At 39.2% G+C, this 15,103-nt stretch overlaps 1 protein-coding gene, 1 long non-coding RNA gene and 1 other non-coding gene across 3 annotated transcripts; 1 reads left to right on the top strand and 2 right to left on the bottom strand.

The window, feature by feature from the left end:
- Window positions 1–976: 976 nt before the first annotated feature.
- On the bottom strand, window positions 977–9,098 carry LOC4349840 (uncharacterized). The gene is made up of 15 exons (XM_015761978.3): window positions 8,811–9,098; window positions 7,226–7,628; window positions 6,947–7,124; window positions 6,738–6,877; window positions 5,549–6,407; window positions 4,783–4,883; window positions 4,544–4,688; window positions 4,399–4,467; window positions 4,228–4,273; window positions 3,689–4,125; window positions 3,526–3,605; window positions 2,868–3,003; window positions 2,227–2,419; window positions 1,668–1,750; window positions 977–1,580 (listed from the first exon to the last, which is right to left on the bottom strand). The coding sequence occupies exons 1-15, from the start codon at window positions 8,911–8,913 to the stop codon at window positions 1,440–1,442; spliced, it is 3,114 nt and encodes a 1,037-aa protein (XP_015617464.1). The 5' UTR covers window positions 8,914–9,098; the 3' UTR covers window positions 977–1,439.
- Window positions 9,099–10,939: 1,841 nt separating this feature from the next.
- TRNAP-AGG (transfer RNA proline (anticodon AGG)) lies at window positions 10,940–11,011 on the bottom strand. Its single transcript has one exon. It is a non-coding gene; the product is annotated as a tRNA-Pro (tRNA).
- Window positions 11,012–11,054: 43 nt separating this feature from the next.
- LOC107279468 (uncharacterized) lies at window positions 11,055–12,627 on the top strand. The gene is made up of 3 exons (XR_001541328.3): window positions 11,055–11,435; window positions 11,517–11,640; window positions 12,222–12,627. It is a non-coding gene; the product is annotated as an uncharacterized lncRNA (long non-coding RNA).
- The last annotated feature ends 2,476 nt before the right edge of the window (window positions 12,628–15,103 follow it).

The following is a 15,103-nucleotide window of genomic DNA, read 5'->3' on the forward strand; positions in this document are numbered from 1 at the left end:
CATAGTCAACAATGTCGACACTAGTGCTTTAGTTCTACGGCCGCTCTCGACCAACTAGAGAGTAGGCTCCGCCACTATGGATGATAGTACGAAATTTCTTAAAATTTCTTTTGCTAAAGCTACATTGAGATACTAGGTATTGTAGGATCTCTATGTCAGTGACCGTTGATATTGAGTTCTGTATATAATTATTACCTATATATCCCCATGTTGACACAGAGCACACAGGCATGCTAAACGTTTTCTAAGGCAACCACACTTACTCACTAGCTAGCCATACCATAGGGTTGGGATAACCTAGCTTGGCAATTGGCACCTAGTATTTCCTCAACTTAGTTGATAAGGACAATTTGCATATAGACGGCAATGCATGGTGGCAAGGAGAAGACTCGATCGCCAGAGTTTATATAATCTTTTGTTTGGACATGCTGATCGAGTCCTCAGTCAATTCTTCACTACCAAGTGTAGAAATAGATGCAGTGTTTGTAGTGTGTGAAAAATCAACGAGACTTGTCAGTAACCAATCAGGCATTTTCTACGTGGAAACGAAACCTAAGCTATTCAAAGAATCAGAGGCGTCTCCAAAGCCGTATGGACTCAAGTTGCAGGTTAACTTACCTTGCAAGTTGCAAGGATGCAAAGATTAAGGAACAAAGACTAGAAAACGACTGTCTATTACGTCAGATAACTGCATCTCATAATCAAGCATCTGTCAAGTTGTTTCCATGTTAGTGTGAAGCTACTGTCAATAACGACTGGCTACACCGTCATCGTATATATCCAAATCAATCTCTGGACTGAACTGTTTTGGGCTAACATAACGACAGCTGCCTTCACATTCAGCTCCAGCTAGCCCAAAATGTGAACTATTACAGTTAATAATTCAAACAAAGAAACAGTATCATTTATCGGATCACACAATGAAAACCCAATGTAATGGTCCATGCGTCGTATCAGAAGCAGGCAAAAAGAATCATCAGTCAAAGGTTCTTGATTGCTATCTTGTCAAGATGCATGGATTGAGTTCTTCAACTGAAGAATGGACAGTCAGATATACGGTACGCCTATACAATTGGAACATTCGATATTTTTACAAACCTCAGCCAAGAGAGCTAGGAACGACTAGAATACATTGAGGAGAGAAAAAGAATTAAAGAATGATACGATACATCAAACTATCAGAGATCACTGTAAGAACGTAGTTCTTGGTATGCATTAGAGGACTAATTTACACAGCTTCTGATATACATCTGTACATAGTTTTGGTTGGATAATCAACAACTGCATCCTCAATCCAACTTTACGCTGTTGAAATCCATCTGCAAAATTTTTGCGTGCCAGGCAGCTTCGCCATGGGCAAAATGCCAGAGTAAAAGAAGAAACAAGCAAAGGCCATTTGTGCAGTACCAGGTTTTTGAAGGATCAAGACGTCTTTTCAGTCAAAGTTGGTAAGTGAATGACGCTTGCTCCTTACGACCTTTCTCATGTATGTCCTCTATTAGCTGACGAAGCTCTGGGAAGAGCGACACAAGCACCTGCTCTATCATTGCATAAGCAAGCTGCTTCACACAGACATTGGACTGCAGCACAGCATCAGGTCTCATGTAAATCAGATGATGTCTTATCAGAGTGCCCTTATATGCTACTAGGGTTTTAGATTTACTTACTTGGAGGAAGTAGTAAATGTCCCTCGCACTACGCTGGTACTGCTTGTACCCTATTATGCTGACTAATGTCGGCGGAGTTCCACCTAAAAGGGGCATAGAAAATCAAGTTAGTTGGAGTTACATAGCAGTTGGCATGCATCTGGACAGAACCAAGTTGGTGTTCCTTATTGAAAGTCAAGTTGGTGTTCCTTATTGAAAGTTGCACATGCATACTAAAGAGAATGGTGCTTTCAATCATACTCCTGTAAACAGGACTTAAACTGAGATAACTGTGTATTGGAACTGTGGAAGTAGAAACGAAAATGGAACATTCTATTCTGTATAAATAACATAGTAGAAGGAATAGATATAGGAGTGACGCTGTAAATAAGTGCACTGGAGGTTTTGCCAAGTGTCAGATTTACAATTCACATAATCAAGATTTTGTGTATCTGTCTCCCCTGAGACATCATAAAAGTCTGTAGATATACGCCTAACGTTGTCTGGATAAACTCGTAAATACAAAGACTAAAAAAGAAATGGGGCCAAAACATACTAGCTGATATATTCAGTTACTCACCTAGAAGAAGTTTCTTAACTTCACTAGCATTTCTAGATGCCTCCAGTTGTTGTTCAAAAGAGCTTGCACTATCCTTTCTGTTGCCACTAGCCTGATTAGCACTCCCAGATGGGTGCTTATCAAATTGGCTTGGACCTGCATTTCCTTGATATCCATCCAACCTGGTGAAGAAAACACCATTGGGCCAGAGAGTCTGCAGAATGGAAATTTTATTATGTGCAAAAAAAAGGAGAAAAGAGTTCTACATTGGCTAAAACAACAACATCTAGCTTTGAAATTAGTTCTGGTTGGTCTTGATCCTGAAGAGAAATAATTCACTTTCAGAGTAAATTGATGGATTATTTGTATCAGACCATATACCTCAAAAGAATAATTTGCTGATATTTATGATATTCCTTTGATGATTCTATACACCAATAAACTACATTTGTATCATAGAGCGTGCAGAAGTAGTAAAAAGGTGCGTGTGTAGGGGTGTGAGTATGTATTGAGGTGGTGATGGGGCACACAACTTGCACATGGTTTGCTGCAGCAGGAACTTGCAGAGAATGTCAAGGCATCACAAGAAAATATTAGTTTAACTAGTGGTTGAATTATTAAAATTTAGATAAATTCAGTTAGAAAAGATAGTGTATCATTACATCTTGAATCCAGCGTATTCCTTGTACAATAACTTCATCTCTTCGGAGCCAATTGATCTGTCTTAAAATCCATTCATCAATTGCATCTTCCATGACTAACTGTAAAATCTGCTTTGATATCCAGAGTACTTGTTTTCTGCAGGTACATAAAATAAATCAAGTTTTGCCATATAAAATTGCAAGTGTTTTAGATTCAAATAATGGATAGTGAAAATACATCCACATTGCAAGGATGTTGGTTAATCTCTGCAAAATCTAAACCACCCCTGCATAAACAGTAGCATACTTACACTTACTCCCCTCCTAGAGTCAAGTCTGATAACAGATCATGCAAATTATCTTAATAAATATATTCACAAAATATATTTAGAACTGTCATGAATTCATGATATCTAGAACCTGGCCCAAGCAGGTCACTCAGCTCCGCTCAACTCTTGGTGTCTAGTACAGCTGATCATTCTGGGCCATAGCCATTCTGGAGTGCCCCTCCAGCAGTTAGGTTCTAATCCTGACCTCATACCGCCAATGCCTGGCTTTGAGTGGTGTCTACAGTCTGTCATTTAGTCCCCTCATTGCTATGTCGAAACAGTCCAGAACTAGCAGGTAAATCCTATGAAAGAACAAATTGGAGAAAGTTCATGAAAAAGGGGAGGCAAACCTTATCCAACCACGCCGCTTTAGTTGGAACACCTTGTCAACCAGATTCAACAAATGAACACTAACATTTGTTGGCGTCCACTGCGAAATAAAATAAAAAATTTAGGGCAAACGGAAAAAAAGAACTTCAGAACAGAAGTTCCCTGCATACTAGCAACATGTACCTCAGGAGGAATTCCTGCTGGATCTTCAAATGTATTTAGAGAAGACATGTTTGAAGAATCAGAATATGCCCTAGTAGGTTTCTCTATTTGTTGGCTTGCTTGTGCATCAAAACCAGAATATGCTTCATTGAGCTTGATATCATTTGAACCATACTGACTGTTGTTCAACTCATTGTCTGAGTGGCTAGCACTATTTACAGATGAGGAGGGATCTTCATAATTGCTATCACCATCAGAAAGACTATGAGCACCTGACAGGTTTCTATTATGCAGATTATGGTTATCTATCTCTTCCTGATTCCAAGATAGAGACATCTGATTCTCTGCCAAATGTGAAGAAGGTGCACTGGTAGGTGAGGTTCCAACAGCCCTTTTCAGACCATCTGAAACTCCTTTAAACTGTCGAACAATATCATCCATCGCATCATCAACATTAACTGTTGGTGCAAGGGCAAACAAGTATCGTGAGTGAGGAAAATATTTTATAGGCACGTTCATAATTGTCAGCATAAACAAAAGAGAAAGAACAAGGATCCTACCAGCCAAGGTTTTCATAACAGAAGTAGACTTTCCAGCAGAGTAATTCTACAAGGCGGAAAATAGAATAAAAGTTATAAATAACACCAGAAAGGTCTAAAAAAATGACATATTTATTCTTTTGTTTCTAGGTAGAAGGTTTATGGTGATTTGCTTGGCTTCAAACTACACACCTTTGAGGTTGCACTCAGAAAATCCCAAACTTCATGCTGCTCTGCTATATTAGGTATAGACAAGAGTTCCTATGAAACACAAGTGATTAGTGTCACCATATTAAAGGCAAAAGATGTAGACAAATGGTAAAGGGTCAAAGCATACTTGAAGATATTTGTCCAGCAAAATGCATCGCTGGTGCACAAGGTAATCATCAATACTAGATGAAAGAAAACTCTTTGGAGGCAAGTGCAAAGAGTAATTAGGAATCTCCTTCAGTTGTCGATGAAGACGTTCAAAGTTTCGGTATCTACAGTAAAAGTTGAAGTCCATGCCATATGTTATAACCATAGGTACTTTACTCTTTGAAAGCTATTAAAGTCTATGTGCTGGTAAAGGCATACCTTCTTTTCACAAACCAAGCCTTGTTCTCTGCATCAGTCACCGCAATAGAATAAACGGCAAAGGATTTTGAACTAAGTTTCTCAAAATATGCACCAACAACCTGCAAAAAATTTGAAACCAAAACTTGAGCAACATACACTTATGGAGAAGGATATAACTTCTCAGAAACATTTGCATATTGCATAAAAATATATAACACTTGCATATGCACCGAATTAAATGCTAAAATTATCTTTACATGTAACTTGGCGCACAACTATACTGCACAGAATCCCGCACATCTGTGCTGTCTGCTTGTGTTGGTTGGGCAGGTTATTGTGTCCTTATAGAGTACTGGCTCCCCCAAAGGCAGGCCAGCAGTTAGATATCAATCCGCCCAGAAGGCCAAAATAGTTGCCCTCCCTAGCACCTTGCTACTTTTTAAGTTGCTGCTGCCCAAACTGCCTCCAAAATTAAGCTTTATGAAATCCCCAAGTAAGTTTCCAGTGAGGATATCCCTTGGGTAAACTCGGCATAGTAAAAAAGAGGCTCATTCTCTAATAGATATTGTTCCTACTATTATAACTATTGATAACTGCATTCCACATGGAATTAGCTACTGTAGTCATTTGGTGAGTACTTATTACACAATTTTTTTTGAAGGAAACTTATTACAGAATACTGTTGGATGGGATAAATTTATTTATTCATAAAGCCTATTAATCAGACAACTATGAATAAAAAGGATATTTAAAAGAGTGCCAGTGATAGGATCAACAAACTTACCCGGCACCTTATCTTTGGAACATACAATACTACTTCACCATGTGAGACAGGAAAAGAACCTCTATCACCCTGATTTTTTCTTGCTATTTCACTGGAAACCATGGTTTGATTACTTTTGGCTAGATATCTTTTTTCAATATCAGGAGTACTATTAGACCTCTTTAACTGAGCTTTTGTGTTGTTGATAGTTTCACAGGGTTTTTCTGTGCTGCTGCAATCAACTTGACTCCCTTCATTTGGTTTTGCTTCATCCGTATCTTGCCATTCTTGCGAAACAAGTGGGTGACTACCTGTGACATAGGTAGATTGGGCATTCCTATTTGAACCTTGCATCAAATTGACCATGTATTTGTCATCAACAGATGTAATTCTCTCATTGAAATTAGGAGATAACTCTTTTCCTGCTGCTCCTGCACTTGGAATGTTATCTATGCCTGAACTTTTTCCCCTTGAATGCTCGAATTTCACCATTTTCTTTTGGTAATTTCTTCCAATTGCCCACATGTTCTCAAGATTCTCAGGAGCAAGAACCTGAGATCGCCTTTTAGTAGCTGCATCCAGTCCCACAGCCCAATCTGGCTGTCGAGACTGGATGGCGCTACCATGTTCAATCTTTGACATTTTTGACTTGTCACCATCATGAGTAACAAGTGACCTCATCCCAGAACTATTTGCTGGTACTAAGCCACTGGATTCTTGAGACAAATTCCTTGATTCCACTTGACAACCCTGTGAACTTCCTTTATGAGCTGAATGGGCATTTGTTACTGTAACTGAAGAATTAGAGTTATCTAAATTCCCTCCTCCACTGTTTGTATTTTTGTTGTTCATAAGGTAAATAATTAGCTCATTCATGTAGCTGAAAAAGAAAAGAAATTGGAATAGGTTTAGATACAGGAAAAGAAAACATTGAAACTGGTTAATTTCCCCAGTTGACCAACTGATAATACCGGTCTGAGATGCAACTCCACACTTTAAACAACTTCTTAAATGTACAGACTTTACATGCCGCTGCTTTTTATTATTATGAAAAAGAGATAAAAATAACTAGGTAGAACTTACGGATACATTCTATTGATTTCTTCATCTAAATATACCAGGATAAAAACTTCCAAAGTAACCGGAATTGTTTAGAAAGAAGAAACTTTAATTAGAACTCAAAAAAATAATATGAAGTGCCAGAGCTTACATAGGACTTGCAAAGTTCATCACTGGCTGCAGGACTAAGCAGGTCAGCAGTTCCCTGGAGAAACAGCGAACCAATGGACTCTGAGCATCTTGCGGTCTTAAAACTAGAGCCATTATACCCCCAACAATATCTTGAAAAACCTACAACTCATGTTGATTAATTGTTGCTGTATAAGTGGGTTACTCAAAGATAGAAATTATAGCCCTTACCTTATATTCATGCTCTGAAGATAACAATGCGGGATGGAGTTCCTGTGAAACTATTAGGTGCTGCTTCAGTCTCTCATCTCTTTCCTCAGATGACAATGTTCCCATAACATCAACACCAATTTGAGATTGATTTTTCCGGAAAATATCTAAATGGTGTCCTATCAAATCAGCCATATCCCTGAAAAAGAAAAGAGAAAAAGGCTCCAACTCTTAACCTTTAAAAGAGAAAATTATAAATGAGGAACGGTAGATAGTAGTTAGAATATCAATCCCAGTCACCTTGTTAGCAAGTCAACTAGATTCATTTCCTTCACCCTGCCTGATATTTCTCCAAGAGCATGAAGTATTAGACCACGTATCAACTCTGGGGCCTCTCTATCAGGAGTAATAGATGAATACCACAAGTCCACCACAAAGTCTCTCAAAATATTCTCAATGAAACTTTCAAAAGCAGCCTCAACAGAAGGTGAACCAACTTTCCTTCTCCATCTTGAAACCGGTGCCACAGTTGAAAGCCGATGATCATGAGCAGACAACTGTCGTTTTGACAATTGAGACAAATGTGTCTGCTTCTGAACAGGCTGGCCTCTCCAATGGAATTCCACTTTGAATGAAAGGTATCGGAGAAACGCAAGTATAAGAATTGACATGGGCACATTTGTCCACATTGATTTACTCGTATCTGTTTCAAACAAAGATGAAGAGGAATGTTAGCAAGATTGTTGATTTTAACTGAAGATAGTATGGATATCAAATCAACAGCTGCACAGCATAAAAAGTTTTCAATGCATCTTGGTTGTCAACATATAACATGAGAATGCATGAAGGAAAAGAAACAGGAAGCAAAGAAAGAGTTATTTTGAAAGCAAAAGAAGTGTTGCAGGTTTGCAGTTGAAGTCTTGCAAGACTTATTCATGGTTAGCTTCAAAATAAATTAATAAAATTGTGTGTGATTCAACATAGACCAATTTTTCTTTCCTTTTCCAATCCTGCAAATTGAACTTTGTTTATTTGAAGCTAGTTTTTCCACTAAAAATTGGGCCAGTGAATTGTTTTACAACAAAAGTGGCAGTATCTTTAGTCAACACCAAGAAGGCCTATAATTTTCCTAGAGCTAGTTCATCGAATTACTTCAATAGGTAGGATCCCTCGTCCTCAACTTACAATATACATCATCAAGGTCCAAAATGCCTAGTAAAGTTAGAAGTTGATCTCCAGTATGAAGTAACTCAGGTAGCCAACAAAGAAGGTATTACGTTACATTAAACGATGAAGCAGAACAAAAGGTGCTTTCTGTTTGTTCCCGTGCCCATTCACTACTTCCATCTAGGGCATTTCAAGATTATATCACGAAAACTTGCTAGAATTCAGCAGCATACATGAAACTCGAAGGACTTTTTTTTATTAGGCATTTTGTGCCAGGCCAACGAAACAAGTTCCCTTACAAATAAACTCCATAGACCAACTCCACCACCACTAGAAGCAGTAACTGGATCAAACGCAAGAAGAAATGAACAGCCCCAAAACTCCCACGTAACATCCATCAGGACTCCTTGCAATCGGATGCACCCATGAACCCCCAGATGGGATAATTACAAGCTCTAGCTACTCGATTACCAACTTGTCGCGGCCAACTTTGCAGCCAATCAAAATTTCCTCACCAATTCCCACATCTGCAAGCAGCAGTTAACAAAAAAATCCTAGGGGAAATGAATCTAATGCATGTTCCACCGATAAGTCATCAAACGACAGGGCACTTCATCCCAATTACGCAATCTAACCATGATGTCAAGGCGGTTGCGGGAAGCGGAAATTTCTAGGTCGCAAATGGAGGGAGAGGGAGAGAGAGAAGGGGCATGCTTACGCGTGAGGAAGTAGGAGATGGCGAAGACGCAGAGCGCCCACCACACGGTGCGCACCTTCGCCTCCTCGATCAGATCGTCCACGCCCATCATCGCCCTCCGCATCTCGTCCTTCCTTCCGCTCGCGTGCCTCGCGCGCGCCGGGGGGTGACGGGCGTCGTGGCGGCGGGTTCCCCGTGGAGGGGGGGGGGTTTCCTCCGCCCACTTCGGCGAATCCTAACCCTCTCGCCGTCCGAGCGCCGCCGTCGCCGGAGATGGAGGATGGCGGCGGCGCGACGAGTTCTCTGGGCGTTTTTATTTTTTTTTGTTCTCTTTTTATTTATTCTTCTTGGCTCTTTTGGGCTTTTGGCTTCCTCCCCATGAAACGGCTTCACCCAGATGAGACCAGAGTTTGTGTTCGGCACGGCACGTGGGGCCCACCTGCCAGTGTGTTCTCTCTGAAGGGTGGGCCCACATGTCAGCGTGGACCACGGCTTCGTTCGTGAAACGTCCGATCGGAAGGCGGAGTTGCGGGGGCTGACCGAGCGTGGGACCCACGTGTCAGTGGGCGCGAGACCAAAAGGAGGTCAATAACGATAATCATGGTGGCTGAGCACACGCTGACATGATGAATTAGGTGCTTAAGGATAAACAAAGATGGAGGACAGAGACAGCTGCACTTGCGATCTGGAATCACATGCATAAAATGCATCCATGGAGTTGTTGCACTCATGACTCATGCAACCATGCTCGCTCGTGTAGCTGTAGTTGTGTGCTCGTTTCATCTTTTCCGAAAGCTAGGTAGCAAAATCATCGTGAAAGAGACAATTCATTGTGAACAACTGTTGCTCAATTTTACGTATTGTTTGTTTCAGCTTAAGATTATTATAATATGGATTATTAGTAATAATTTAAAATAATTAGGATGGTGTTCTTTTCTTCTGAAGATAAAGATGAAAATTAATTTTTTTAATGCAAAACGAGGTGGTATTAATATATGATTGATTGAGTTTTAATTATTACAAACTTAAAAAATAGATTAATATGATATTTTAGAGCAACTTTTATATAGAAAGTTTTAGCACTTAACATACCGTTTAGCGGTTTGAAAATGTGCCACGAAAATATTAATCTTCGTCCAACTCTTTTTGAGAAAAGAAGGGGACCTAGGTAGATTATTATTATTATTATTATTATTATTATTATTATTATTATTATTATTATTATTATTATTATTATTATTATTATTATTATCTATAAGCTAAATTAGTATAATCTGATAATTTCCTCCAAGCATGTTTTTTTTTCAGATTATCAGGTGGCAAAAGACTCGCTACCCTTATTCTACTCTAATCCATTGAAACAAACAACTCATAACTTATTCTACTATAACTTATTATAAAGTTTATAGTAATCTGACTTAATAATCTAGATTACAATAATTTTAAATCGAGACAAACAGGTCCTTAAGAGTGTTTGTTTCTTTTTTCATTCTCACCATGAATATAAGAACAAGTATAATAAATCTACGTAAGCACGCTTTAATAGAATTCACAATAAATGTAAAATATCAGCATGCTCTAAAAAAATTAACGAAAGATTTATGCTAAAATCAATGAAAGAAAAAAAATAAAAGAGACCAATTAATCGCTAATTGTACTATCATCCCCAAAGCATGTCTTTCTCCCTCCAAACTTTGCCTAAAAGTACCAACCATGGAAATGATTTGCTCTTTTACTGATTCTGAGGTCAGTGGTGCCGACCTATGGTTGAGTTCCTTGGCTGCGCTTTAAGTTTGAGTTTAATGTTTTGGTGCCATAAGGTAATTTGATGAACCGGCAAGCTCGAATGACCATCCACGAGCTCATGATAGAGTAAATATTTATGCTTTTAAAAATAAAATTCAGCTTAAAAAAGTTCCATAATAATGTAAGCAATTTGATAATGATATACTGTAGTACATATTTGTGCAGCAAATAAGTTCTCTTAGGATGATGTAAAAAATTTTAAAAAAATGTACGGGCGATTTGATTATGATCGTAAATATTTATGCTTCAAAAAAAAGGATCAGTGAGAGTGAGAGGGTGAAAAAAATATTTATGCTTCAAAAATAGATCACTTAGAGAGGGTGCAAAAATTAAAAAAACTAATAGGGGCATTCCGAGAATTGAACTCGGGACCTCTCGCACCCTAAGCGAGAATCATACCACTAGACCAAATGCCCATCTTGCTCTTAATTTCCTCATAACCTATTTTATATCTGAAATGTGGCCCCTCGACCCCTTCCTCCCACTGCTCCAGGCCTCCAGCAGGAGTCTTCGCCGCCGGCGAGCAATTCCCCTCCACCGCCGCGCATTCCTCCCTCCCCTCTCTTTCCGCCATATCAATTGCTCCCTCGCCTTCGTCAAATAGCGTTACAGCAGACGATGCGCCATCCAGGGGAGCCTCAGCTTCTCTGAAGAAGAAAGGGACACTGAGGCGATGCGTTAATTGCGGCGGCTGCCTCTCAGGCCGAGACTTCAAGAACCCCCCATCTCAGTGCTGCGCCTTCCTCTCCTCCTGATGTGAATGATTTCCGATTTGCGTATGCTTTGCTTCGGTTCTTGATTAGCCGCTACGTCGCCGCATCTGCTGTCCTGCCAAGCGTGGTGAGCTCCTTTTCCAGGAAAACTTCTGCACCCATATATCCCCTTGTTGGCTCTAGGTTTCTGATTAGTAAATTCCATTAGGCAAAATGGATTTCTTCTGATGGGCAAGCGGTTGGTCAAGGTTGCAGATACTCTCATGGTGTCTCTTGTCACAGTCTCACTGATGACGCTGGTGATCCTCCATGATATCACATTTTTTCCTGAGGTATTAGCAGTTTCTGTGCTCTAAAAAAATGCAGATCCCTTTTAGAGAATTTTCTTATTATGTTCTTCTTGGGAACATTAATCCCTTGCTCTTCCATCCAACAGCAAACGGGACACTCGTGCAGCTTATTTTTCCTGACATTATTGTGGCATTAGTTCCAGCTTTCTTCTTTTCATTTGGTTGTGAGAGATCAGCTCTAAATAATCATTTCTAGTAGTGAAGCTTGAACTCGACGATCCGAGGCCCTGTTTAGTTCAGGGGTGAAAAGTTTGGCATGTCACATTGAAAATACGGACACACATTTAAAGTATTAAACGTAGTTTAATAACAAAACAAATTATGAATCCCGCCTGTAAACAGCGAGACAAATTTATTAAGCCTAATTAATCCATCATTAGCAAATATTTACTATAGCACCACATTGTCAAATCATGGCGCAATTAGGCTTAAAAGATTCATCTCGCAATTTACACGCAAACTGTGTAATTGGTTTTTTTATTTTGTTCATATTTTATACTTTATGTACGTATACAAACATTCGATGTGATGGGTGAAAAGTTTTTGTTTTGAAAACTAAACAGGGCCTGAATAGCAGAATGGGCAAGCTTCAAGTCAAGAATCCAAAGGAGCATGGATGATCATTGATTTGAGCCGGAGCATGATCGTTGGCAACTTGGCGTGACGAAGCTAGAGTGTGATGATGGGAGTTGTAATCTCTAATGGTCTCCTCGTGAACTGGTGTTAGAATGCTAATGTTTAGTGGTTTCCTTTAAACTGGCTTTTAGTATGCTGCTATGCTCGAATTAAAACTCTGTTTCACCTATTGAGCTTGTCAGTTTCTTATGTGCCAGTGCTTGAGGTGGCATTGCACCTGCATGTGTTGCGACGATCCGGAGGCACAGTTGGGAGTTCTTTTTTTCTAGTTAAATGGACAAAGTATTAATGTCTGCAATTTTAATTTATGAATTTGTTGTCACTATTGAGCAACCGTGCATTGCCAGCATGTGAAAGATAATGTCCAAGTCCTATGGGAAAAGGGCATTCGAAAGCATATTACACATGGTACTTCCAAACATCATGTTCTAGGCTGCCCATTCTATGTTTGCGGCCATGCTTGCGTACAAAAGGCATATTTATAACTGTTTAACTACAGAAACCAAGAATCTTCTTCTGAGGATAGAAACTAAATTATATTGACTGACATGCATCCGGAAAGCTTTGCAATCAACATGCCCAGAAAGTGTCAGCTATGGTAAATTGCTACAATATAGGATAGCAGAAATGACAGCATAATCTACTCATCTCCTCGACTCAGACAGTAGATGGCATACAGGTCCCTTAGAACAATAAGTCCAACAAGACAACAGAAACTCCACCAATTTCGCCTGACCAACCGGCATCAACCTCATCTGATAAGCTAATCATGTTTCTCATCGGCCCTTTGTACAGCACTGGGGAAATCATCCTTGTGAAGTAAAGCCAATGTCCTTGTAAAATATTCCTGTCGAGTCTCTGTTGGTGGGCTGGGTGGGAAGAAATATTCCTTTATGGTTTTTGGACCAATGTATCTCGCTGCAAATAGTACACAGTTGACAATAAGAGCTGCAATGGTCATATCCTACAACAAGAATATTATAATCACAAGTCATTACTCAAAAAAGATTAATTGCAAAGTACAGAAAGGTTTTTTTTTCCACATTAATAATACTTACACAGAGTGGTTTTGTTAGAACAGATTGTCTGTATCCTTGAGAGATTTGAGCCCACAACTCATAAGATAAGGTCATGAACTTTATCAGAGTTGCAGTGATTTTCAACTTGCGGATATGTGGAGCATCATTTTTTAAACCATTCTCTCCCTTCACCTACATATATGGCATAACAATGAAAATTAATTGCCTCTAGACTACTTGAGAGGGTAAGGATTTTCCACCAATCAGTCCTTTTAATATCCTCTACATTTCTACAAAATTCAGGGCATATGCATATGTCGGGAGCTCCTAGTGTATCACATATTTTGTTTGCTAATGTTTCTTTAATCCTTACGGAGACAAATGAGGCTAATGCTCAACAGTTGTAGCATATCCTAGAGATTTATGAAGGCTGTTGCAGCCAAATGATAAATAGAGATAAATCCTCAGTGATGTTCAGCAAAAATAAATCTACCGCAAGGCGCCAAGGAGTGATGAAGGGGCTTCAGTTAGAGGCTAGCAATGAGAAATACTTGGTTCTACCCATGCACATTAGGAGGTCTAAGAGCAAAACTCTTCAGTATATGAAAGTAAAAGGTGGAGCAATTAAAACAACTTACCCAGCGGTAATAGAGGGACTACACAATCTGCCCAACCTGAAAGAACATCCCAAAAATACCAATAGCTTTCGCTAGTGTGCTGTAGTTTTCGGGAAAAGGGAATTGGAACTGAATCTGGATGATAGCAGCTAATACAGCGATCATGAAAAATGAGAGCAAGCCAATGTTCTGCAAAAGACAATAATAAACAAATAAGTTGTTTAATTTATAACCCCCAGCCCACCCACACACACAGGAGGGAAATTAAACAGCCATACAACAACTTACATGTGTTTTTGCTTCAGAATGGGTGAGAATTTTGTTGCGCTCTTCAGAGAGAACATATTTCTTGTCACCAACCTTAAGCATAACATACACGAACACGGCTACCAGCTGCAGTGCTAGCCCACCGTATTCGATAAGAACCTTCCCCGTATTGTGGCGTGTGAGGCCAATGAATAGTATGTGAAACGCAATAACATCTGCTGTATAGAGAGCATCCAACCAAAGTGATAAAGGAGTAAAGCAGTCAAAGAAAATCTCTGCCCAGTCATCAATCAACGTAAAAACAAATCTGACATCAAAACAAAGAAAATTTGGTTAGACACAGTTATGAAGTAAAACCAATATTCATGGTCTAACTTGTAATTGTTAATAGACTTAAGAAAAAAATATGCGACAAGGAGTAATCAATAGTAGATACCATTCAAAGTACTTATCCAAGAATATAATCAGGAAAGAATTGAAATTCCAAGAATATGGTTACGGAAGAATTGAAATTTGGTCTTTTACTAGTTAGCAATTTGCTTAGTATTGCTTGGTGCCTGGAGACTGGAGCTGTGCGGTAGAAATTGTTGCTTGGTGAAAGTCATCTTTCTGGTGAGCATCTCTATTGCATGGACTACATGGACTTTGTTTAGGTAATTATCTGCACATACCTGTTTTCTTGCAGTTGGTTATTAAAGTAGTATATTTGAATTGATTTTGGAAATTCAATTTACAGAATCATCAGCAAAGAGGTGGAGACATCAGCATCTGTTGCTTGCCTATTGATGGTAGGTGAATTTCAGTTCCATTTCAGTAGCTTCATACATGAATGATGAAGTGGCCTCTCATACCAAGTTTTAGATAAATTGAAGTGTTTTCTTTTGTTAAAGGAAAGTTTGATTTTCA

This window comes from Oryza sativa, chromosome 11, assembly GCF_034140825.1.
Source record: "Oryza sativa Japonica Group chromosome 11, ASM3414082v1".
In the NCBI taxonomy this organism is placed as follows: domain Eukaryota; kingdom Viridiplantae; phylum Streptophyta; class Magnoliopsida; order Poales; family Poaceae; genus Oryza; species Oryza sativa.

Coding starts and splice junctions, on each gene's coding strand:
- LOC4349840 (XM_015761978.3), bottom strand. CDS start 8,913: ATGCGGAGGGCGATGATGGGCGTGGACGATCTGATCGAGGAGGCGAAG. Junction 4,274..4,398: donor TTCTGAGTGCAACCTCAAAG/GTGTGTAGTTTG, acceptor TCCGCCTTGTAG/AATTACTCTGCTGGAAAGTC. Junction 4,126..4,227: donor TGTTATGAAAACCTTGGCTG/GTAGGATCCTTG, acceptor TTGCACCAACAG/TTAATGTTGATGATGCGATG.